Here is a 24,173-nt window from a genome sequence, read left to right as displayed (position 1 = left end):
TTTAGAGAGGCTATAATATAATCTGCTAAGGGGTCAAAAATAAAGTTTCCCAGTGAGTGGGGGTTAGGGAGAAGAGAAACAGGTAATCGGTGTTGCTACAGAGCTATTTGGTCTCCACCAGAACAGACAGGGGCTAAACAAAGACTGGGGTGCTTTACATTAGGCTCAGCAGGATGGAGAAATAGTGTCATCCGATCTGGTTATAGCAGATGTGGGAAACAGAAGGTGAGCGGCAGCTCAAAGGGCCTTCCTGTCCTACCTCTTCTGGACTGCTTCCCTCCCCCTCCCCCTCCCCCTCCCCCTCCCCCTCTCCCTCTCCCTTGTTCTTCATTCAGTTCCCCTTTTGAGCTTCCTTGGGCAAAATTGGCAACCTTGACTTTTCATTCTGTGTAAGCACCCCACACTCTCATTTGCAGAACTCCAACTTGATCCTACCTTCTCCCACACAGAGCCCCCCAAACCCCCAATCCCCCACCCCGGACTTCAGACACTTCCAGGTCCTGACTTGCCAGACAGTTGAGCTCCCTCGCAGGTGAGTGAAGAAAGACATTAAAATTTCTAAGCTGTTCTTGCTCCTTGTCTCTGGTTGAGAACTGTGAAAGAGAAATCTCAATGTACCAGAAACAAAAGCCCACTCCTGCCATATGGAAGTTTTATTCTGAAAAATGACTTAAAGTCCCTGGTTGGATTTCAGTGTTTGCATTTGTAGACAAATGCATGATCTCTGTCCTTCTGGAGCTTGTAATGGGTTACACTAGGTAGGTAGGTGTCCGTGTGTGTGTGTGTGTGTGTGTGTGTGTGTGTGTGTGTGTGTGTCTTTAAGGCAGTTCTCATATAATCTCAAACTCACCATATAAATCATGGGCATAGTGGCTCATGCTTTTAATCTCAGCACTGGGGAAGCAGAGACAGCAGATCTCTGTAAGTTTAAGGCCAGCAGGTTATATAATGATATTCTGTCTCAAAAACAAAAAAACATAACCCAGGCCCACTGTGTACCTCGGAATGGCCTTGAATTTCTGATCCTCTGGCCTCCACCTCTCAAGTGCTAGGACTACAGGCATTCAGGCATGTTTTATGCAATTCTGGAAACAGAGCCCAGGGCTTCACACATGCTAGGCAAGTACTCGCTGGTTGAGCTAACCCTTGTCCCTGAGCAAGTTTATAGTAGTCCATCAACTGCACCGGTAGACAGACCATAAGTGCAAACCATGGCCCGGGAATGAGGAAAGGCACAGCGCTGATAAGGATCGTTGATTGACAGGAGAGATAATAGCCTGAGCACTCACTTTGGCAGCACATGCACTGGACCTGGAACATTACAGAGATTTAGCTTGGCCCTTGTGTAAAAATGACATGAAAATTTGACACTACTGCCAAGCTTAACAGCCTGCGTTTGATCTCCAGGACCCAAGTGGAAAGAGAGATCTGACTCCTACAAGCTAACCTTTGACTTCCGGATACATACGGTCTCACTCACACACACACACACACACACACACACACACACACACACACACACACACACACACCCTGTTTATAGGGAAGCAAAAGCAGGCAGAGCTCTATTAATTCCACGCCAGTCCAGTCTACGTAAGTTCCCGAACAGCAAGAGCTACATTATTGAAACCTTATCTTAAAAACAAACAAACAAAACAAAAACTGGAAAATGTAAGTGTCAATAACGCTAAGTCCTCAGAAGATGAGGTAGTCCAGCCCAGGGTGCGGGTGATGGGCACTGCTCAAGCTGAGCCTATGTGCAAGGCCTTTGAAGCAAGCAGGGGTTTTCTACACTTGCTACTGAAAGGAGAACTGAAAGAACAGAAAAGGCCAGCCTGGTGATGCTGGAACAAGCAAGCCAGGGGAAAGTGAAGGAAAATGAAATCAGCCACCACCGAAAACCTGATTTCTTTATAAGAAGGAAGGTGGGCAAACATTAAAGGGCTTTTTAAAGCCTGATGCTGAGAGGGAGAGGGAGAGAGAGAGGGAGAGGGAGAGGGAGAAACATGTTTCTGTGTGTGTATTCACATGTGTTTGCAGGTGCCTTTCTATGTCATCCACCATCCCTCCCTCCCTCCCTACTTTCCTTCCTTTTTTCTTTTCTTTCTCTCAACAATGTTTCACTATGTAGCTCAGGCTGTCCTGGAACTTGCTGGCCTTGTTTCACTATGTAGACCAGGCTGGCCTTGAACTCACAAAGATCTGCTTGCCTCAGACTCTGGAGTACTGGAATTAAGATGTGTGCTGCCCCGCCCAACTCAACAACCTAATTTAAAAAACAATTCATTTTATCTTATTATTTTAAATTATGTGCATATGTGTATCCTGTTGGTGTGTGAGGAGTGGGTGTGCCTGCAGAGGCTCCAGGGGTTGGATCCCCCTTGAGCTGAAGTTCCTGGCACTTGTGAGCTGCCCATTGTGGGTGCTAGAACCTGAACTCCAGTCCTCTGCAGGAGCAGTAAGCACTCCTGTTTTGTTTTGTTGAGACGTGGCCCTGACTGTCCTAGAACTAGTTCTGTAGACCAAACTGACCTCGAAACTCATAGAGGACTCCCTGCCTCTGCCTCCCAGATGCTGGGATTAAAGGTGTGCCCCATCACTGCCCAGTTTGCCGTATGTACTCTTAACTGCTAAGCTGTCTCTCCAGCCTTCAGCCACCTAGAGTTATGAGATAGGATCTCACTACACCTAGAACTCACTGACTAGACTAGGTTAGCTGGCCCACGAGCTCCAAGATCCTCCCTGAGCCCACTTCCCAGCCCTGGCTTACAGACATGACTTTTACCTGGATGTTGGGGCTCTAATGCCAATGTTCAAACTTTCCCAGCACCCTGCCATCCAAACAACTTCCTCAGCACCCGCTTACTCTTTAAAGAGGGAGGCAGGCCAGGTGAGGGGACACCACACAGCTGTACCCTTCCTGGGGAAAGACTGATGTGGGAAGATACCCCATTTTTTAAAGAAACATACAAAAACTCAAAAATCCAGGAAGTCATGATGACTAAGTTCAAACTTCAGAACTCACATGGTGGAATGGAAGGGGAGAACAGACTCCTGAATATTGTCCTCTGACCTTTGCACATGCACCATCACACACACACACACACACACACACACACACACACACACACACACGCACACACACATCAATTTTTACATTAAATAAAGTAAGTTAGCAGAGGGGAAGTTGATAGAGACTTAGTTCTGTGGGGAGTTAGGTAGATGAAACAAACTAAGATCTGCTTTGGAAACAATTCTACAAGTTCTGAGCAGGCAGGAGAAACAGTGAATATTAGGAGGACATCGGAGAAGAAAGAGGCTTTTACCCTAGGAGTGTGACTGAGGCCTCTTGCCAGCTGAGGTTCAAGAATTCCAGAACAAGTAACATTTGGTTAAGGCCTCTCTCCCTTCCAGCAATAAACCTGTGGTTTTCTTGGAATTTCACCAGAAACCCAGTTGACAGCAAATGACATATCCTAACTCTTTTACATAACCTTAGTACCTCCTGTTTTTACTTTATTAGGTTATAATCTCATCCAAGGCAATCTCCTGAGTCATTTTATACTCTGACTTATCAAAAGGAGAGAGTGTCTTAGTTAAGGTTGCAATTGCTGTGTTGAGATACATGACCAAAGCAAGGGAGGACGGGTTCATTCTGCTTACACTTCCAGGTCACTGTTCACCATTGAAAGAAGTCAGGACTGGAACTCACACAGGGTAGGAACCTGGAGCCAGAAGCTGATGCAGAAGCCATGGAGGGGTGCTGCTTACTGGATTGCTTCCCCTGACTTGCTCAGGCTGCTTTCTTATAGAACCCAGGACCAGCAGCCCAGGGATGGCACCACCCACCATGGGTTCAATCACTAAGAAAATGCCCTCTAGTGGGACCTTATGGAGACATTTTCTCAATTGAGGTTCCCACTTTTCATATAACTCTAGTTTGTGTCAAGTTGACAAGATTAGCCAGCACTGAGATGGCTGCTGGTGAGATGGCTTGGTGGGTAAAACACTCACTGTGCAAGCAGAAGGACCTTAGTTTGGATCCCTGGCACCCTTGTAAGTGCCAGGCAGGTGCCAGGCTCTTTCTGCAACCTCAGTGTTCAGGAGGTGGAGAAAAGGAATACCCAAGACCAGCCGGCTAACTGGACTAGCCAAACCAGCAGCCCTGGGTTCAATCAGAGGCCTTGCCTCAATGCATAAGGGGCAGACAGACCAAGGAAGACAACATTAACTTCTGGCCTCCACACACATGCAGACCCACATCACATACACAAGTGCACACATGTATCAAGAAAGAACAAGAGCAGGAGCAAAGGAGAGGTAGTAAATGAAGTAAAAACTGGCTAAGAAGGGGTTGGGGATTTAGCTCAGTGGTAGAGCGCTTGCCTAGGAAGCGCAAGGCCCTGGGTTCGGTCCCCAGCTCCGAAAAAAAAAAGAACCAAAAAAAAAAAACTGGCTAAGAAGCATTTTTGTTAAGCAAATGACATTGAAATATGATATTCTGGGAAACATAGAAGCAAGTTGTTTTATTAAGTGTATTAAAAACCACACTAGTGGATTGGGGATTTAGCTCAGTGGTAGAGCGCTTGCCTAGCAAGCACAAGGCCCTGGGTTCGGGCCTCAGCTCCGGAAAAAAAGAAAAAACAAAACCCACACTAGTAAGCCAGGTATGGTGGAGCATACCTGGAATCCTGGATATCATCAGACTGAGGCCAGAACCTGGTATATGTATATGTATATGCATATGTGTATATATGTGTGTATATGTATATGCATATACATATGTATATATGTGTCCGTGTGTGTATGTATATATGTATGTGTGTGTGTCTGTGTCTGTGTGTATATGTCTATATGTATGTGTGTGTATGTGCATATATGTATATTATTGTATATGTGTATGTGTGTATATGTATATGTGTATATTGTATATATGTGTGTATATGTGTGTATATATATGTGTGTGTATGTATATGTATATATAGAGAGGGGGCGGGGGAGATAACTCAGTGGTAGAACACTTGTTTAGAATGGCAGTCGAGGTCTAGGTTCTAGCCTCAGCATTGCAAGGAAGAAAGAAAGAAAGAAAGAAAGAAAGAAAGAAAGAAAGAAAGGAAGGAAGAAAGAAAGGGAGGAAGGGAGGAAGGAAAGGAAGAAGGATGGAAAGAAGAAAAAACTAGTGGTTGGAGAGATGGCTCAGTCAGAAATGAAGTTCCAGCCACACAAGCATGAAGATCTGAGTTCAAATTCCCAACGCCCACATAAAAAGTACTTGTGGTTGTGTCTGTGCCTGCAGTCCTTAAGCTGTAGGAGGCAGAGACAAGAGGGTCACCGGAGGTTGCTCAGCCTAGCTTCAGATTCAGTGATATACCCAAGCCAAGAGAATAAGCAGAGTAGGGTACCTGACGGCCCATTCTGGTCTCCGGGTGCTCCTGTGGGTGTACAACACTCATACACATACATATGCAAAAAGTAAAACGAGGTGGCCAATGATTGAGGAAGACACCTCATGTCGACCTTTTACCTCCACGCATGTGCACATACATATACACATGAATATATTCATATATACACATGCACACAAAAATAAATTACCTGGCCCATTACCTGACAAGAAAGAGCCTAAGGAAGAGGCATTTGTGCCATCCAGTGACTTGGGGATATACATCCCATTGTGGTGGGGGATGCAGAGCAGCTCCCAGTTGTGGTAGTAGGAGCCTGAGGCTGCCTGCTCACAACTCAGTGCACTGGGAAGCAGGGGGATGGGGGAGCACAGGCAGGCTTCCTCCTTTCCCCCATTTTATCGATCTTCAGTCTCCAGTCCTTGGGATGGGTAGACATTTCCTCTTCAGTTACACCTCTGGCAGACACACCAGAAGTGTTGTCTCCCAGGTGACTCTAAATCCATGGAAGATTAACTACCAGTGGAGTCCTATTGGTTTAAGAAAGTCATTAAACTAAAATGCCAGACTCGTTTAGAATTATCCCAGCTGGTGCTTGAGAAGGATATCATCTGTCCACAGCGCGCTCCGCGACCCCACAGACCCGCTCCCCGACACACTCACCGCACTGCCGCCACGTGGCAGGGCTGTAGGCAGGGGAGGGTGGTGGCAGCAGTGCGTGGGGCACAACAACAGCACAGCCAGAGCAAACGACAGGGAAACAGAAGCCATGGCCCGCGCCATGTTTTGGTAAATGCCTCATATCAAGGCCACAAAATGTTTCTCTCATGAATGGTAATGTTAACTTTGATTGTTTTTTTTAAGAGTATGGGACTGGAGAGGAGGTTCAGCAATGAAGAGAAACTGCTGTTCTTATCAGTATACATATATACACATGAATATATGTACACATACATGTACACAAAGGTACATGTAAAAGCCCCTGGTACACTTTTTATAAGCGCTTTATTTTAATTTATATGTATGTCACATGTGTGCCAGAAAGTGTCTGCCTCTGTGTGGGGGTGGGGGGTGACATGTGCCTGTGAGTGCCCTTGGGAGGCCAGAAATGTCTGATTCTCTAGAGCTGGTGTTGTAGGAGGAGCGGGAGTTACAAGAGGTTTTGAGTCACTAAAAGGATAAGAATCGAACTTGGGGACTTTGCAAGGGCAGTAAGTAATCTTAACCATTGAGCCATCTCTCTGGTCTCTAAATGGCAAAAGTACATGTAACTATCTTGTTCCTTTTTCAGGTTTCACCCTGCTGTTTTGACATTCTTTGGTGATTCCGAATTAATTTTTAGTATGATTTTGCCAAGTGATAATTTCTTCTTTTAAAAAAAAATATTTTTTGACGAATGAATGAACGAACGAACGAACGAACGAACGAACGAACGAACGAACGAACGAACGAACGAACGAACGAAAGAATGAATGAATGAATGAATGAATGAAAGAAACCCAGATCCAGTTGGCCTAGCTGAGGGGACCACTGCTGCCTCTCTTCTGTCAGGGGCTTGACTCCTTCAGCCAATCAGAACCTGCTCCTGGACCAGCTTACGTAGAATGGAGACCTCCTATTGGCTTCTATGCCGGCTCAGGAGCCAATGGGCATATGGAGAGGCGGGGCTTCTGTGGGCCCGGGGTATAGCTTCGTGGCCCGCGCGCGCGCTTCTCTCCGGCGCGAGCACCGGCGCGGGCCATGGCTTCTGTTTCCTTGTCTGCGCTGGCAGTGCGGTTGTTGCGCCCCACGCACGGCTGCCACTCCCGCCTACAGTCCTTCCACCTGGCGGCAGTACGGTGAGTGTTTCAGGGAGCGGGTCCGTTGGGTCGCGGAGCGCGCTGTGGACAGATGATATCCTTTCCAAGCATCAACCGGCCGCGGGGCCAGCCCCCGATGGAGGGGTGTGACGGGGCTACGTGGCACCGGGGTGCACATGGAGATGCGGATGCTTTGCAAGGGACCCTGTTCTGCCACCGCAGAGATGAGTGCGGAGAGGTCTGCCCTTCCCGGACCCTAGCGGCAGCCAGGGTTGCTGCAGTCTGATGAAATCCGCGAGCCGGCTTGCTCCAAGGGTACCGATTTCCCTCCTCCCGGGTGGGTGTGGTTCGCAAGATGCCCCGCAGTCCACTACGGAGCCCACCAGTTCTAGCCTGGAAGACCTGAGATCATAGGTGCCCCAGAAGTTGCCGGGATCTGCTGGGAGTAGGGTGCATTGTTATAAAGAGAGCTACGGTGTTAGAGCTTCCGTTCTGCACGTGGACCACTGTGGTGGTCACACCATTCTCAGACTGTTTAGTACCACTTAAACCTTACGCTTGAGAATTGCCAGAGCCGCCAGGCACTGTGAGATTGCTTGTGAGGCAGGAGGATTGCTGCGGGTTCAAAGCCAGCTTGGACTACAGAGTGAGTTAGAGACCAGCCTGAGACTCCTTCCTTTACAATCCTTCCTTTACAATCTGAAAACAATAGTTTTTTTTTTTTTAAGTCACAATGGTAAATTTCGTATGCGTATTTTTTCATAATTTTAAAAGTTGAAATATATGAAGGCCTCCCAGCCCCCAAAGAAAGTTGACTGAAAAAACAAACAAACAAACAAAAAAACCCAAACCTGATGGGAAAGGCAGGGCAAGTTCTATGCACTTCCTTCATGGGATATTGATTGTTGGGTCTTTCTTGGCCTCAGATGCTCATTCCTGAGCCTAGGAAGAAGAGTCTGAGAGGGGTTGTGAATTCTCACAGTTCATCTTAAGAATATTTCATTGCCTGAGTAATTTAGAATGAAAACTTAGAGCCTATAAAAACTGGGCCTCCCACAATGGGACTTTTGTTTCCGTTGAAGGAAAATGGGTGATTTCTACTAGGTGAGAGACATTTCTGGAGCCTTGCATATCGGAGCACAGGATCCGGAAGTTTTGGTGGACTCGGAAGGGCATTCATTATTCAGGATTCTCCAAGATCTGATCCTGACCTGCCTCTTTGAATTCTATCTCTCATTTCCCTGTTCTTCCTTTCCTCTTCGTGAGTCCTGGCCCCGTGTGTCTCTGGACCACATGTGTCAGAGACTTTGCTAACTGTAGAGATTCTGTAATTCATTACCCAAAGAACTAGACCAGTTTGCCCCCACCCCGGGTTTACTCTTGCTTTTCTGAGAAGTGTGGGCTTCCTATCCGCCTGAAGGCGATCTGTGTTCCCTGGCCTGCACATTTGATAATTGCTGTCCCAGGGTTTCAGGAACATAAACTCCGTGGTTGAAGGGAGAGTACAGTAGCCTAGGAGACGGTGGGCCGGAGAGTAAATGGACTTGGTGGCAGATGTTCGCGCTTGCAGCTCGTTTCTTCCTGTCATCCATCTCTGCTGCCTAAAACTGGGTTTGTATTGTAGGCAGGATAACCAAGAGTAACTTCTGGAAAGAGTATGGCAGGATTTCTATCGTTCCATCAGTACTGGTTACATTCTTCTCTGTCTTTCTCATTGCCGGCCCACTAATTTTTTTTTTTTCTTTTTTTCGGAGCTGGGGACCGAACCCAGGGCCTTCCGCTTGCTAGGCAAGCGCTCTACCACTGAGCTAAATCCCCAACCCCTCCGGCCCACTAATTAAGTAGCAGAACTTTTCCCGAAATAACTTGATCAGGAGCTATAAAGCTTTCCGGATACAAATTCACTGTAAAATCACTAACTGTTGGTTTAAGAGGAAAATAAACATTGCTGACGTGGGTTTTAGTTTTGACCTTTATTGGACCTCTTTCTAGTCTGTCGTTTTAGTGGAAAATCTCTGGGCACATCTGTGGGAGTATTTAATAGTTAAAAACTAAGTGTACAGACTTAGAATTTACTTTTTTTCTTTTAACTTTGGGTCTGAGCTCAGTCTCCTATCTCCCTTTCAGCAGTAACGTAATTTGGCCCTTGGCAAATAGATGGAGGGAATCGGGAAATGACTTGTGTTTTTTCAGCACTCTGGGAAACAGCGGAAGGTTAAGCTGCAGCTTGATTATGAAAAATCTTCATTACATTGAGGCCTGGCTTTGTGTTGCTTTGTCTTTTTTTTTTTTTTTTTTAAGTAAATTGGCATAACATCCAGAACCTTCCACTGAAACAGAGATTAGGACCTGGAACACTGGCCTCTCCAGAACCCAATGTCCTTAACAACCAGTCTGTCATTTTTGGTCCAAGTGGGCTTCTACTGTTTTCTCTGCATTTACTGCTTTCCAAAGTAACTAAATTCTTCTCAGAGTATAGTGTGTGTGCGTGAGAATTCCCTATTAGCATGTATACATCTTTCTTCCCCTACCCCTTTCAAGGATCTGATGCACTCAGTCTGGCCTTGGACTAGCTATGGAGCCAAGGATAACCTTGATATGTCAGCTGTGAATGGACAATGGGGTAGACCAGAGATCACGTGTGAGGAAGGCTCTATCCTAGTCTTAGTTACTTCCTGTTGCTGTGATAATCCCCTGTGTAGTCCAGGCTGTCCTGGAACTCACCATGTAGACTAGGTTGGCCTCAGAGATCTGCCTGCCTCTGCCTTTTTTTTTTTTTCTATCCTGACTAGGGGATGGCATCACCCACAGTGGATAGGTTTTTCCTCTTGAGGAGATGGTGGTGCCTTACTGGCATGTCAAAGGCCCATCTTCCTGGGGATTCTAGATTTGGCCAAGTTGACAATGCTAACTATCACACCCTCTATCACAACAGTCCCAGAGAGGGACAGGGCAGTGGTGGGCATTTTGAGGTTTGACTTGCCCGGTATGGTATTATTGATATAGCCACATGATATAGTTTGCATACAGTCAAGTCCTCTGCATTCTAAACATATGTGCTCACATAGAATTGCATTGTGTTAGGTTTATAAACAACCTAAAGATAGTTTAAGGGGTGGAGGGAAACATGCTCAGATTATGTAAATGCTACACTTCTTTCTATAAAGGACTTGACTATAGGTGGAGAGGGCATTTTGGAACAGTGTTGGACGAGAGACAGCTGTATTCTACAGTGCTGTCAAAATTAAATCCCAGTTCACTGGGGCTGGAGAGGGGCTCGGTGGTTAAGAGCACTTGTTCTTGTAGAGGACCCAGGTTCTATTCCCAATGCCCACGTAGCAGCTTATAACTGCCTGTTTTTCTCCAGTTTCTGGGGATCTGAGCCCCTCTTCTGATCTCCTTGGGCATTACACACACACGCATACATGCAGGCAAAACACCCATACACATAAAAGAGAAGAAAATACCCACTACCTAGGAAACATGACCAGATAATGACACCAGCAGCATAACACAAACTTCAAGTGGAACACCAATAGTTAAACTGGTTAGCCTCAGAGCTGTGAGGGGCCAAGGGAATGTCCACTGAAAACTGGGCAGTAATGAGGAGGTGGTACTGAGAGACCCTGATCTGAAGTCTTACCTGGACAAGTGCCGGCTGTCAGCAACTTAAGCTTCAGAGCTCCAGAAGCAGCTGCTTCAGTCACCGTGACCACCCTGAATGGTAGCTAATGACTGCCCTTAAATATCTCCTTGGGACCTGGCAAGATGGCTCAGTGGTTAAGAACACTGGCTGTGGGGCTGGGGATTTAGCTCAGTGGTAGAGCGCTTACCTAGGAAGCACAAGGTCCTGGGTTCGGTTCCCAGCTCCGAAAAAAAGAACAAAAAAAAAAAAAAGAACACTGGCTGCTCTTCCAGAGACCTGAGTTCAATTCCCAGCAACCACATGGTGGCTCACTACCATCTGTAAGAGCATCTGCTGCCTTCTGGTGTATCCAAAGACAGCTTCAGTGTGTATTCACATAAAATTAATAAATCTTTAAAAATAAAATATCTCCTTTGGATCTCATATTTAAACCTAAACCTTTGGTGTTTAATAACTTTTTCTAGTTGGATTAGTCTTTGTTATTTTTTTCTTTCTCTTCTTTTCTTTCTTTCTTCTTTCTTTTTTTTTTCTGTGCAAATATCCAACCTACATTTTTGTGACTGTCACCTTCTGCAGAAATGAAGCCGTGGTCATTTCTGGAAGGAAGCTGGCCCAGCAGATTAAGCAAGAAGTACGGCAGGAGGTGGAAGAGTGGGTGGCCTCGGGCAACAAGCGGCCACACCTCAGTGTCATTCTGGTTGGCGACAATCCTGCCAGTCACTCCTATGTTCTCAACAAAACCAGGGCAGCAGCTGAAGTGGGTAAGTGTCATCCCCAGAGCCTTACTGGTATGTGCCGCCATGCTTCCTTCTGAGTAGAGCCCTGGGTGATTGCCCACACCATAACCCCAGCACTGTGGGAGCCGGAGTTAGGAGTTAGGAAGTCAAGGCCAGCCTTGGCCACATAGCAAGTTTGAGGTCATCCAATGACAAATAGGTTGTCATGCTGTGGCTTCTGGGCTGTGATCTCCATTCTGTTTTGACCTTAACATTTTACCCATGACCTTGAACACATTTTACATTTGCTTCCCCTGTACATCTCTGTCTTGGATGGGTGAGCTGGCTCATGGATTGGTCATTCATCTCAGCTACGTCAGAAGGGAAGGAAGACACCAGGTGCTCGACCACTGACTGTCACACGAGCAGACGCAGGCACTTCTAAGCCAGCTGCTTCTAGACTGATGTCATATGGTAATCTGCAGTGCCTCAAGGACAGACACAGATCTCCCATCCCCCAACACCAGAGCGGCTTCAGCTCCCCGATGATAAAGCCAATCAGTGAAGAACTCAAAATCTACTTCTCAGAAGTCGGTCACTTCCTTCAGACTTCTGTTTAACCACATCACAGAGGCCTCCTTCCTGCTGCTCAATGTTTCCCATGATGCTTAAACACCCAAGACAGAGATACTGTTTTTTTAAACTTGTAGTATTTATTACCTTCCTTTATCTAGTGTGTGTGTGTGTGTGTGTGCGCGCGCCGATGTACTTTTTACATGGGTGCTTGGGATCAAACTCCGGTCCTCAGCAAGCACACTGAGCCGTTCCTCCAGCTCTCTAGCTGGCATTTTATCTGAGGCTCAGACTCCTTGTTTCAACATGAGGTCATTGAATAGCACAGATCAGTGCTGGAGGAGCCCTGAGCTAGTGTTTTGGAGTTAACTACCTATAGGCTGTAATGCAGTTACACAGTGGGCGGTTTACTTAGCCTGCATAGTGGCTACACACTACAGATGTTTATTAAGTGCTCTGGTGTCCTTTTTTTTTTTTTTTTTGGTTCTTTTTTTCGGAGCTGGGAACCGAACCCAGGGCCTTGCGCTTCCTAGGCAAGCGCTCTACCACTGAGCTAAATCCCCAACCCGTCCTTTTTTTTTTAACCCTATGGTTTAGAGCTGTGTAGTTTGATGGTGTTTTAAGCCTTAACTCTCTTACAATAGGAATCAACAGTGAGACAATTGTGAAACCAGCCTCAGTGTCAGAGGAAGAGCTGTTGAATTCAATCAGGACATTGAATGACGATGAGAATGTAGATGGCCTCCTTGTTCAGCTGCCACTCCCAGGTGAGTGTTGGTTTTCGAAAGAACATTGGGGCTGGAGAGATCACTTGGTGGTTAAGAGCACTGGCTGTTCTTCCAGAGGACCCAGCTTCAGTTCCCAGCACCCACATGGTGGCTCACAACTGTCCATAGCTCCAGTTCCAGGGATCTGATTCTCCTGGTTTCCATTGGCACCAGGCACCAACCTGACATACATACACATATGCAGGCAAAACACCCATAACACACACACACACACAAAAATAAATAAAATAAAATAAAATTTAAAAATAAAAGGAAATGATTTCTGGGCAGAGGTGCTGTTTGAAGTGCTTTAAAAAAAATAGGAACTGCTTCACTGTGCAGTCCAGGCTGACCTAAGACTCCTGCCTCAACCTTCAGTGCTGGGATAACCAATCTGATATCTCTCGCAGTCTGATAGAGACCTCCATGTGGAGGGAAGTGGTATCTGGCTGTGGTATTTGATTCCTGCTGACTGTCCCCTCGTTCTGTGCATCACAGCAACAAGTCAAAGAGAGTAGGTCCCCATGATGAGCCCTGATACAGGATGAACAGGGCAGCCTTTGCATCACAACCAGGAGTTCAGGGCGTGGCACTGATTTCTTTTTCAGAGCACATTGACGAGAGAAAGATCTGCAATGCTGTTTCTCCTGACAAGGATGTTGATGGCTTTCATGTCATCAACGTTGGGCGCATGTGTTTGGACCAGTATTCCATGCTGCCAGCAACTCCATGGGGCGTGTGGGAGATACTCAAGCGAACAGGTAGGTGTGTATTTAAGTCGCATCTCTGTTTTCGTATTATGAACATACTGTGGGTTGGGCATTCCCGGTCTGAAAATCTGAAAGTCTTTTAGCACTGTTTTGAAATGTTAATCAAATAGAAGCTAGGCAGATATCCCCAAATCTGAACCACCTCAATATCAGGACACCCCTGGCCCACAGCACAAGGTTCCTACCCCTCGGGCTCACCTAACTGTTGCTTAGGATGACTCTGCTCTATTCTACAAGCCTTGGAGAAGGAAATGTCAGGTTTAACGATGGGGACAGCAAGGATCCACGGGACATTTTGCAATTTCCAGAATGCCTTCAGTGTTCTCTGCACCTTCTCTGTGAGGCAGTCCCAGCCATGACTGGCTGATAGTTTAATGCCTGGATTTGTGACCCAGGTCATCTGCCTTCCTCTGGTACACACATGGCTTTGATTGTACTAATCGAAAGTTTCACCTGTGCTTGTGTGTGTGTGTGTGTGTGTGTGTGTGTGTGTGTGTGTGTGTGTGTGTGTGTGTTAATTGTTATTTATTTTTGCAGGCATTCCAACCTTAGGGAAGAATGTGGTAGTGGCTGGCAGGTCCAAAAACGTTGGGATGCCAATTGCAATGCTGCTGCACACGGATGGGGCACACGAGCGGCCTGGGGGTGAGGAAGTCACCTTTTCCTGTTTGAGAACTTTCGGAAGCCATCCCGTGACCCCTGTTAACACTCAGAAAATAACTGCGGTGTGGAAGACTGCACTCAGTGCCACCAAGGGTCCTGGAACTGGCCTCAGACAGATTGGAGTTTTGAATAAAGCTTGCTTGTAGGCAGTTAGTAATTGTCAGTTACGGCTTGGACAGCACCAATGAGCCTTCTTACCCAGAACTGTATCCCACCGTTAGGGAGGAAAAGAAACAGTGGCTCCTGCCGAGGAGCTAACTGACCTGACTGGTGTGTTCTCATGTTTTGCTAATTCATCTAAGGGAAAGCCCAGTCAAGAATTGCACAAAATTACGGTATTAATAAGCTTCCGTAGCCAAAGGAAAACTCTTATTTCCGGATACCTTTTGGCATTAGTAAAGAGCAAACTCACCTGAGTAATTAATTCTGGTGATGTTTTCTTAGAAAAGGTAAAACTCGGGTTGGGGATTTAGCTCAGTGGTAGAGTGCTCGCCTAGCAAGGGCAAGGCCCTGAGTTCGGTCCCCAGCTCCAAAAAAAAAAAAAAAAAAAAAAAAAAAAAAGGTAAAACTCTTTAAAGTCCGTGAAATAGGAAATAGATTAAATGTGATTTACATGACCCCAAAGGGTAGATCCCAGGGCAGCGCCAGACACTCCAGCAAGGAGTGATTGTGTTTAAATTTTTATTTCAATTATTACTGTGTGTGAGTTCCAAGGTTAGACTCAGGTTGTGAGGAATGCTTGGCATGTTTACACACACACACGCACACGCACACACACCCTCACACTCACACTCACACCCTGAGTATTGGTTCTAAGAGATAAAGCAGGTCCGGGATTTTCCAGAGGTGTTGGGTTTCTGCACTGCTGGGAACAGCTGAAAGCTACCTCCATCCCATCCTGGATTTGGAACTCAAGGCATCTGTTTTTGTCTCTCAGGTGATGCCACAGTCACAATATCTCATCGGCACACTCCCAAAGAACAGCTGAAGAAGCACACGATCCTTGCGGACATTGTGATATCTGCTGCTGGTAAGAGCTCCAAAGTGTGTATCTACACACACACACACACACACACACACATTCACACACATTCACACACATATACTCACAGTTCCTTAGTTAATGCTGTTCCTCCAGGTACCGCCTCTAATGCCTTGTGACTATAGTGCCCTCTTCTGGCCTCTATGGGCACTGCAGGCACATGGTACATATTATTCATTCAGGCAAGACATTTCTATACATAAAATCAATAAATCTACAATAAATTAAAATCCAAAAATGAAGTACGTTGCCTTCACTGTCCTCTGATCATTGCTGTCTGTCACTAGGCATTCCAAACCTCATCACAGCTGACATGATCAAGGAAGGAGCAACAGTCATCGACGTGGGGATAAACAGAGTTCAAGATCCTGTCACCGCAAAGCCCAAGTTGGTTGGAGATGTGGATTTTGAAGGTATTTATTGTGTTTTATAAATATCACCTTTCGTGGACGTTAGGACAGATTGTCTTCTTTCTTTTTTGGAGACAAGGTCTCAGCAGGTAGCTTTGGCTGTCCAGGGACTCACTGTAGACCAGGCTGGCCTTGAACTTAGAGATCCATGTGCCTCTGCCTCCTAAGGGCTGGGATTGAAGGTGTGTGCTGTCGCATCCGGCTCTTCTTATAACTTTTAAGCCTGTGTTATTTTGGTAACTAAAACGCTTTTTAAATGTATGATGTGTATGCATGAGTATGTGTTTGAGTTTGCATGTGTGTAGGTATGTGTGTGTTTGCATGTGTTTGTGGATGCATGTGTATGTTTGCATGCATTTGGATGTGTGTGTTTGGGTGCATGCATGTGCGTTTGCATGTGTTTGTGGACGTATGATGTGTGTGTTTGCATGTGTTTGTGGGTGCATCAATGTGGATAATGCTCTCTACCTTCTTCCAAGAGGCACCACCATGCCTGGCTCTACATGCGATTTTTTATTTATTTATTTTTTAAGGAAATTGTGTGTATTTGTGTTGCATGAGTGTGTCTATTTGTGTTATGTGTCTGTGTTGTGTGTGATGTGTGTCTGTGTCTATTTATTATGTGTCTGCTTTGTGTATGTATGTTGGTATACTTTATGTGTGTGTGTGTGTGTATGTGTGTATCCTAAGTCTCTTCCTGTTCATGACTTGGGGTATTCACCTGGAGCTTGCTGGAGTGTCCAGACTGGCTGACCAGCAAGCCCAAGCATCTGTTTATCTGACCCTCAGCACTGGGACTGCAGGCACACACATCTGCCTCCCAGCACTGGGACTGCAGGCACACACATCTGCCTCCCTGCACTGGGACTACAGGCACACACATCTGCCTCCCTGCACTGGGACTGCAGGCACACACATCTGCCTCCCTGCACTGGGACTGCAGGCACACACATCTGCCTCCCTGCACTGGGACTGCAGGCACACACATCTGCCTCCCTGCACTGGGACTGCGGGCACAGGCCACCACATCTGCCTCCCAGCACTGGGACTGCAGGCACACACATCTGCCTCCTGGCACTGGGACTACAGGCACACACATCTGCCTCCCTGCACTGGGACTGCAGGCACACACATCTGCCTCCCTGCACTGGGACTGCAGGCACACATATCTGCCTCCCTGCACTGGGACTGCAGGCACACACATCTGCCTCCCTGCACTGGGACTGCAGGCACACACATCTGCCTCCCTGCACTGGGACTGCAGGCACACACATCTGCCTCCCTGCACTGGGACTGCGGGCACAGGCCACCACATCTGCCTTTTTGACATGGGTTCTGAGGTTCGAGCTCAGATCCTTTTTTGTGCAGCCAGTGCTTCCCCTCTGATCTGTGCCCTGGCCTGTAGATGCTGTTTTGTTTGGTTTTGTTTTTAAAATTAAAGATTTGTTTTGTGTGTATGGATGTTTTGCCTGCTTGTATATGTACGTGCACCATGCATGTGCCTGATGCCCACAGAGGTCAGACGAGGGTATCAGTAGGTGCCCTGGAACTGGAGTTACGGATGGCTATGAGCCACCATGCTGGTTCTGGGAGCCCAACCCACTTCCTCTGCAAGAGCAGCCAGTACTCCTAACTGTTGAACCATTCCTCCAGCTGTCTCTCCTGCATAGTTGGAGCTAATGAAGGCTCTTAACGTTTCTTGCTGCTCTTTCTTGAATATTTTTTAATAACGTGATAAAGTACTGGACAGTCTTTGCCACATACGTCTAAAGCAGCCTGCCTGTCTTGTTTCTGTGCAGGAGTCAAGAAGAAAGCTGGTTACATCACTCCTGTCCCTGGGGGTGTTGGTCCCATGACAGTGGCCATGCTCATGAAGAACACCATTATTGCTGCAAAGAAAGTGCTCAGGCCAGAGGAGCTGGAAGTGTTGAAGTCCACACAGCGCGGAGTTGCCACCAACTAGCCGCGAGCGAGCCAGTCTGGGAGGCAAAGCGGGCCAAGAGGGATGCAGTGTTCTTAATTTATTCTGTTGAAATGGTTTAAAATGTTTGTATTTATTGAAAGCTTAGACAGGTGGCTGTGTGTGCACACATGGCTCTGCAGAACCTCACCAGGGTGCCCATCCGTGTCCTGCCTTTGACCTGGTGATGCCTGGGAGACGCCTCACACTCAGTGGATGCTGAACTCCATCAAAAAGAGAAAAAAAATCTGCCTTTTTGGGCTCTCATTTCCCAAGTGCTATTCCAATACAAGTTGATGGCTCATCTTAGGTGGCAAGCCTCTGAGTTCAACTTTCAAACCAAAGGAAAACTTAGTAGAGAAAATTAAGGGAAAGCAAGAGACAGCAGACTGTGTCTCATCGGCACTCCCTTCCTTCCTGTGCATCCGGGAGAACCCAGGTTGCCCTGAGGACAGCTCAGCTGGCTGGGCTGGTAAACGAAAGCCCACTGTTACTAGCTGTGTCCCCATGGCGGGTCATCAGGGAAGGTTGAGTCTCCCCACTCGCTGTTACCCTTCTGTGAGCTTGCCGTGTTTTAATTTTCTAGAATCAAAAGGCTCATTTTATAAATGATGTATGTATTATCATGTTTGGCTTTTGCAGCACATTAGAGAGAGTGTGTGTGTGTGTTTTCTTTGGTGTATGCTTTGAGGCCTTTTTTTTTTTTAATAATAAAACTCTGGTACAGTAATCAGGAGGGCAGCTTGTGCCACCAAAGAACTGTCGACAGCTGCCTGCATGTCTTTCACGGACCCTGGCTTTCCTGAAAGTTCTCAAGGAGCTTGAGTTAATGAGTCAGATTTTCTTATTAAAGGGTTTTGTTGCTGTTGTTGGGTTTTGTTTTTTTGTTTTGTTTTGTTTTGTTTTTGCTTTGTTTTTAAATAAAGCACATCTGTCTGGTGTGGAATGGGTTTCTGAAATGCTTTTGTTTCAGTCAGACCTAACCCGTTACTATTACCCACCCAGTGTTGTAGGCTAGCTGTTCTTAGATTACATCCACTCTGAGGAGCTGTGGGGACCCAGCCGAAACCCTTTTGCATCCCGACAGTCAGTTCCAAGCCAAGAGTTTATTAATCCTTAAGATTCATGTGAGTTTGATTCTGGGTGTCTTCCAAACATTCCCTCCATTCATACACCACTCACTACAAAGGTCTTGTGCTTGCTTGCAAAAAGTCGTAGCACGTGTGTTCATGTGTGCAGTGGGTATATGCCGTTCCTGCTGTGCAACTGTTTGGTTGACAGACTAAAAGGTGCAAGCCGTCCTTCCACCCCTGCGTTCTCATGGGTGTTCGGACCTAGGCTGAGTCAGTTCCCGCTCTAGACAGCCTGAAGCAGGATAAGGGTGAGCCCTGCAGTACTGACCTATTTCTCCCTTGTTCCTCTGCCAGAAATTCTTTACTCTTTACAGGGTGGGTTAGTTTTTTCTTTTTAAAACATAGGTATTTGCATGTGTGCATGCAGGTGCATGTGCGTGCGTGTGTGTACCATGTGCTCGAAGAACGTGTGGAGGCCAGGAGAGGACCTGGAACTGGAGTTCAGATAGTCGTAAGCCATCATGAGGGTGCTGGGAAGCAAACCCAGGTCCTTTGCAAGAGCAGCAATTCCCCTAACCACTGAGCCATCTCTCCAGCCCCCTTGGGGATATTTTCATAAGTCGCGTATGGTACATGTTCTAGGCAACAACTGTTGAGTTCTCTCAGTTATTAGACATGGCATAAGGTAAGCAGACACGATTTAAATTTTATTGAAGAGCAGTTTACATTAGAGATGGAGGAAATGAATTCCTAAGTGAATGGAGAGTTAATACACCAGCATATTAAAGGTAAAAATGTTCGTGTATACACAAAATATAAATGATATTTAAGGTAAAAATTAGATAAAGTGATCAACCTCTTAAAAACTAACTGGTTTCCCAGCCAGTTTGGTTAATGAAGCACACTGCTCTCCGAGTCTGTGACGATGCTACGGCTGAGTCTGGATAGAATGCTATTGCAGGTCGGCGAGACTGACGGATGCTTTTAGCTCTCCCGGGATTGGTGAGGAGGAAGATAAACACGTTTGTGTTGGACAGGGTTTGGATCAGTGAAGAACTGGGCCGTTTCACCCAGTTGGGAATGGTGTTTCTTCCAACCACTTGTACAGAGTACTAGCCTGACCACCATTAGCTACCCCACATGCAGTGTTCTTGAGATTGGAAATCTGGGCTTTAGTTACTGCAAAATTGAGGTGCAGGGAAAGAAGGGACCTATTCAAATACATCAACAAGTAGGGGAATTCCAGGTTATGAAGCCAGTGACATTTAAAGGGTCATTTGGTTGATCTAGTGTGACTCAAGAGTTCAATTAATGGATACTATTTTGCCTTAAAAACAATCCACTCTGAGCCAGACGGGTGGCTCTCTGAATTCTGAGGCTAGCCTGATCTACACAGGAGTTCCAGGAAAACTGTGGGTGCTCACTGTGTACCTGTGATACACAGGTTCTCCTAGGAATGATTTAGAACTGGCTTTTCAGTGTGTGAAAGGCCCAGCCCCACTTAAACAGCCAGGTCCACTGAATGGAGGACTGGACTTAAAGCAGAAGGAGGGAAAGATAACTACCCAGCCATGTCCTGCCGTGCAAACCTGCTCAACACATTTAGACTTTCAAGGCCATCACTTAGACGTCCATCAAACCTTCGAAAGACACTAAACCGGGGTTTGATTTGAGCAGAAGAGACTACATCAGTACACATTTTAAATGTGCGCTCACCACTGGCCCTTTATCTTATTTGTAACTTTGGAAAACATTTTTGTTCTTCTCACAAGAAAGATCCTATCTATGCCAGGTGGCATTTTAAGCCGTGTGTTTTGGGTATTTTAAGAACTGCAAAGAGAAGCAGGGAGCTTCATGTCTCTGTCAGACATCCCTGAAAGGCCTCCAGTTGTCTATCTGGTCAGTGGGTCAGGAAGCAGGTGAAAGGCCTGACACACGCTCTAGATGAAGCCAGGGCCAGCTTTGCCCTGCCCCCAGCCTGGAAGAGCCACGTAGGACTAGAGGGTGGTCTCCCCGCCCACCTCTCTCCCATAGTCCTCCTCATCATCTGTGAGGTTGAGGTCAGAGTCCATCTCTATCCTCACCTGTGGCACCATGAAGAGTGGACTCCGTGAGTAGCTGAAAGCAGGTGAGGCCGGACAAGAGATTTTGAAATGCAGGGTGATGCTGAGAGGGACAGAGCAGGAAGGAAGAATGAGTCTAGGCTTGGGTGCGCTCAGCGCCAGCTGCAGAACAGGGTTCTGATGGAAGCTCTGTCGCTGCTTATCAACTTAAAAAGAAAGCATGTGCCTGGGCGTTTGCATGTTTGTCTGTGCACCACATGCATGCAAGCTCTTTAAACAAAATTTCTTTCTCGGGGTTGGGTCCTCTCGGGGTTGGGGGTAGCTCAGTGGTAGAGTGCTTGCCTAGGAAGCGCAAGGCCCTGGGTTCGGTCCCCAGCTCCGAAAAAAAGAACCAAAAAAAAAAATTTCTTTCTCTTTTAAGATATATTTTTTATGCATGAGTACACTGTTGCTCTCTTCAGACACACCAGAAGAGGGCATCAGATCACATTACAGATGGTTGTGAGCCACCATGTGGTTGCTGGGAATTGAACTCAGGACCTCTGGAAGAGCAGTCGGTGCTCTTAACCTCTGAGTCATCTCTCCAGCCCCTTAAACAAAAATTCTTACAATCCAGGCAGCACTCAGGAGGCAGAGACAGATCTGAAGTCAAGAGCGGTCTGGGCTACGTAAGTGAAACCCAGTCTCAGAAAATTATTATAGACATTTATTTGTTTATGAATGTTTGAGGCTACAAGAGTGGATGTCTGAGGGCAATGCAGGAGTTGATTTTCTGTGCCCACTGTATGGGTCCCAGGGATTAAACTCCAATCGGGTTTTATTTGTATTTATTTTTCCAGAAGGGTCATACTGTGTAGACCAGGCTAACCTTGAACTTGAGACCTGCCCACCTTCACCTCCCAAATGTTAGGATTAAAAGCATGGGCCACCATTTCTTTGAACTCAGGTCACCAGGTTTGGTGGCAGCGCCTCTGCCCACTGAGCCATCTTGCTGGACTTTTTGATGTTGTTTTTGATACGGGGTCTCGTGCCGCCTCCAACTTTCTTTGTAGCTAAGAATGGCCTTGAATTCCTGATCGTCCTGCCTCTGCTTCTCAGAGGCACCCAGAGAACAAAGTGTCCTCTATCTGCTGGGCTTTCAGCCATAGTCACTGAACTGTTTTAACTGACTTAAATGGCTGCCAAAGCCAACTTTCTGAATCATAAATCTGACCGTTCTGTTCTCTCCCTGCTCAAAGGACAGCATCCAGACTCCATAGCATGGCACACACAGCCCGCCAGAACTGCCCATCAATCCCTGTGGCTGTGCTTGCAAATGTTGCCTTAGGCATGCTCCCACAGCCTGGGCTGCACTTTCCTCCTCGGCTCTGGCCCAGTCTGCACCAGGCAGGTCTTTCTGTCCTGGATGAGACCGTTCCCCTGAGATCACGAGCTCTACGTGTGCAGATGCTTGTTCTACACATGGCACTGTGCCTCCGCATGTCCCTGTACAACCCCGAGTATGGCCTCTTACTCCTGGCAGGTATAGCTGTACAGCGCATGTGTGCCTGGGGCCTGGCAGTCCACAAGAAGAGCTCAGACCTCCCAGAACTGAGATGACATGTGGTCCCAAGCGGCCATGTGGATGTTAGGAACCAAACTTGGGTCCTCTGGAAAGCTGCCGGTGAACATAACCTGCGAGCCATCTCACCACCCTCATCTCTAGCCCACTCATCCCTTGGACCCCCAGCCAGCCCTTCCCCCATCTCTCAGTCCCCCACCCCTCCAGCTTTGAGGCTTCATCTATGTCCGTCCAGGCCCTTTCACATTTTCTGGGAGAGAACTCCTTCCCTTCCAACTGCTTTCACAGAGTTGGGGAAACACCATATGGCAAGTGCCATCTCTAGCTAGCCAGATTTTCTGCATTTATGGGCTTGTTCTGTGGCTCTGTGTAATTTTACAGTTTCTTTTCTTTTCTTTTTTTTTTTTTTTTGGTTCTTTTTTTCGGAGCTGGGGACCGAACCCAGGGCCTTGCGTACAGTTTCTTTTCAATTCCTTATCTCAGTGTCAGCTCTTGTCTACAGATGAAGTAGTTAGAGATTGGATTTGGTATAAACTTTTTCTTTTTTGATTTAATGCTATTTGGGGGGAGATGGCTCAGTGGTTAAAGAGCACTTGTTCTTGCAGAGGACCATGTGGTGGCTCCTACCACCCGAAACATCAGTCCTGAGGGATCTGATGTCCTCTCTGGCCTCTACAAGCACACACACACCCTGACACTGTCATATCTAGGACCTACTGTGTGCAAGACTCTTCATGCCTGGCATCTCATCAAGAACACCAAGGATCACATTGGTATGAGGGCTCCTAGCATCTGGGCCTTGAATACTTCCCTGAAAAAAGTTGTTTTGTTTTTCCCTCTGAGATAAGGTCTCATAACTCAGATGGCCTTGAACTTGCTCCATAGCAAATGATGGCCTCAAACTCTTGATCCTCCTGGCTCTGCTAGGATTATAGACACATACCACCATTCTTGATTTCATAAAGTTCTGGGGATTCAACGTAGGGCTTTCTACATGAGAGGCAGGTACTCTAACCACTGAGCGACCCTCCCCCATCACACAAGTCCTTTTCCTGAATGTTTCTATCTCTGCTTTCTAGTTAGCTTTTGTCAATCTTTTTCTGACCCGGGATAACTGACCCCCCCCCCCCGTTTTGTTTTATTCCTTGGAGTGCCTTGTGTCTTGACCCTTTGCATATCTACCCAAGCTTCCCATTACAGATAATCAAGCTAGCTTTCATTGTTGAAGACACTGTTTTCTTTGTTCTGTGTTGACATTTAGTATTCTGTGCAGTGTTTTGCAATACGTTCCTTTTCTAAAGTTGAATTCCTTTGTGCATTGAAACCGCGTTGATGTCAATGAGCACACACATTTAGTTCTTGATCTCCATGGCCAGATTACTCACCTGCCTCCCCCGTGTGGGCCAACAAAGCTGGTCCAGCCCCTCAAGCCTGCAGCCATTGCTTAGGCTCCTCTACCTCAGATGAGCCCCTCCCCAACCCCACCCACCCCTCCCCTTGCTGAGAAGCTACAGGCAGTTTATGGCTGCTGGGGAGGGAGTCATTTCCTTCTGAGTCTCCTGAGGCCCAGTCAATAGCCGCATACCCATGCACATGGAAAGAGAAGCCTTTACCTTCTATCTGGTTCTGAGGCACTGAAGGAGGAGTCAGAGAGAGTGGCTCCAACTGGAAGATCTTTTTCCTGGAGGGAGATGAGGATGTCAGCCGTGAGCAGGTCCAGCAGGGTCC

At 46.8% G+C, this 24,173-nt stretch overlaps 2 protein-coding genes across 16 annotated transcripts in view; one reads left to right on the top strand and one right to left on the bottom strand.

Annotated features, from left to right (window-relative positions):
- The first annotated feature begins 7,067 nt into the window (after window positions 1-7,067).
- Mthfd2 (methylenetetrahydrofolate dehydrogenase (NADP+ dependent) 2, methenyltetrahydrofolate cyclohydrolase) lies at window positions 7,068-18,694 on the top strand. 6 transcript variants are annotated; one of them, XM_087659192.1, is made up of 9 exons: window positions 7,115-7,240; window positions 11,424-11,608; window positions 11,906-12,037; window positions 12,781-12,903; window positions 13,512-13,664; window positions 14,211-14,318; window positions 15,274-15,366; window positions 15,666-15,791; window positions 17,588-18,694. In XM_087659192.1, exons 1-9 carry the CDS (start codon window positions 7,143-7,145, stop codon window positions 17,749-17,751), a joined length of 1,182 nt encoding a protein of 393 aa, XP_087515318.1. In that variant the 5' UTR covers window positions 7,115-7,142; the 3' UTR covers window positions 17,752-18,694.
- An 808-nt stretch (window positions 18,695-19,502) lies between these two features.
- Slc4a5 (solute carrier family 4 member 5) overlaps window positions 19,503-24,173 on the bottom strand; it is a 100,453-nt gene continuing 95,782 nt past the window's right edge. For all 10 annotated transcript variants that reach the window (XM_087656668.1, XM_087656672.1, XM_087656673.1 and 7 more), the window contains 2 exon segments: window positions 24,059-24,126; window positions 19,503-20,987 (listed from right to left, as the gene is read on the bottom strand). In XM_087656668.1, the coding sequence (XP_087512794.1) occupies window positions 20,902-20,987; window positions 24,059-24,126 (154 nt within the window). In that variant the 3' untranslated portion in view covers window positions 19,503-20,901.

Source organism: Rattus norvegicus, chromosome 4 (assembly GCF_021556685.1).
Source record: "Rattus norvegicus strain SHRSP/BbbUtx chromosome 4, alternate assembly SHRSP_T2T, whole genome shotgun sequence".
Taxonomy (NCBI): domain Eukaryota; kingdom Metazoa; phylum Chordata; class Mammalia; order Rodentia; family Muridae; genus Rattus; species Rattus norvegicus.
Note: the sequence above shows the minus strand (reverse complement) of the source record. Positions and strands in the feature narration are given on the sequence as shown.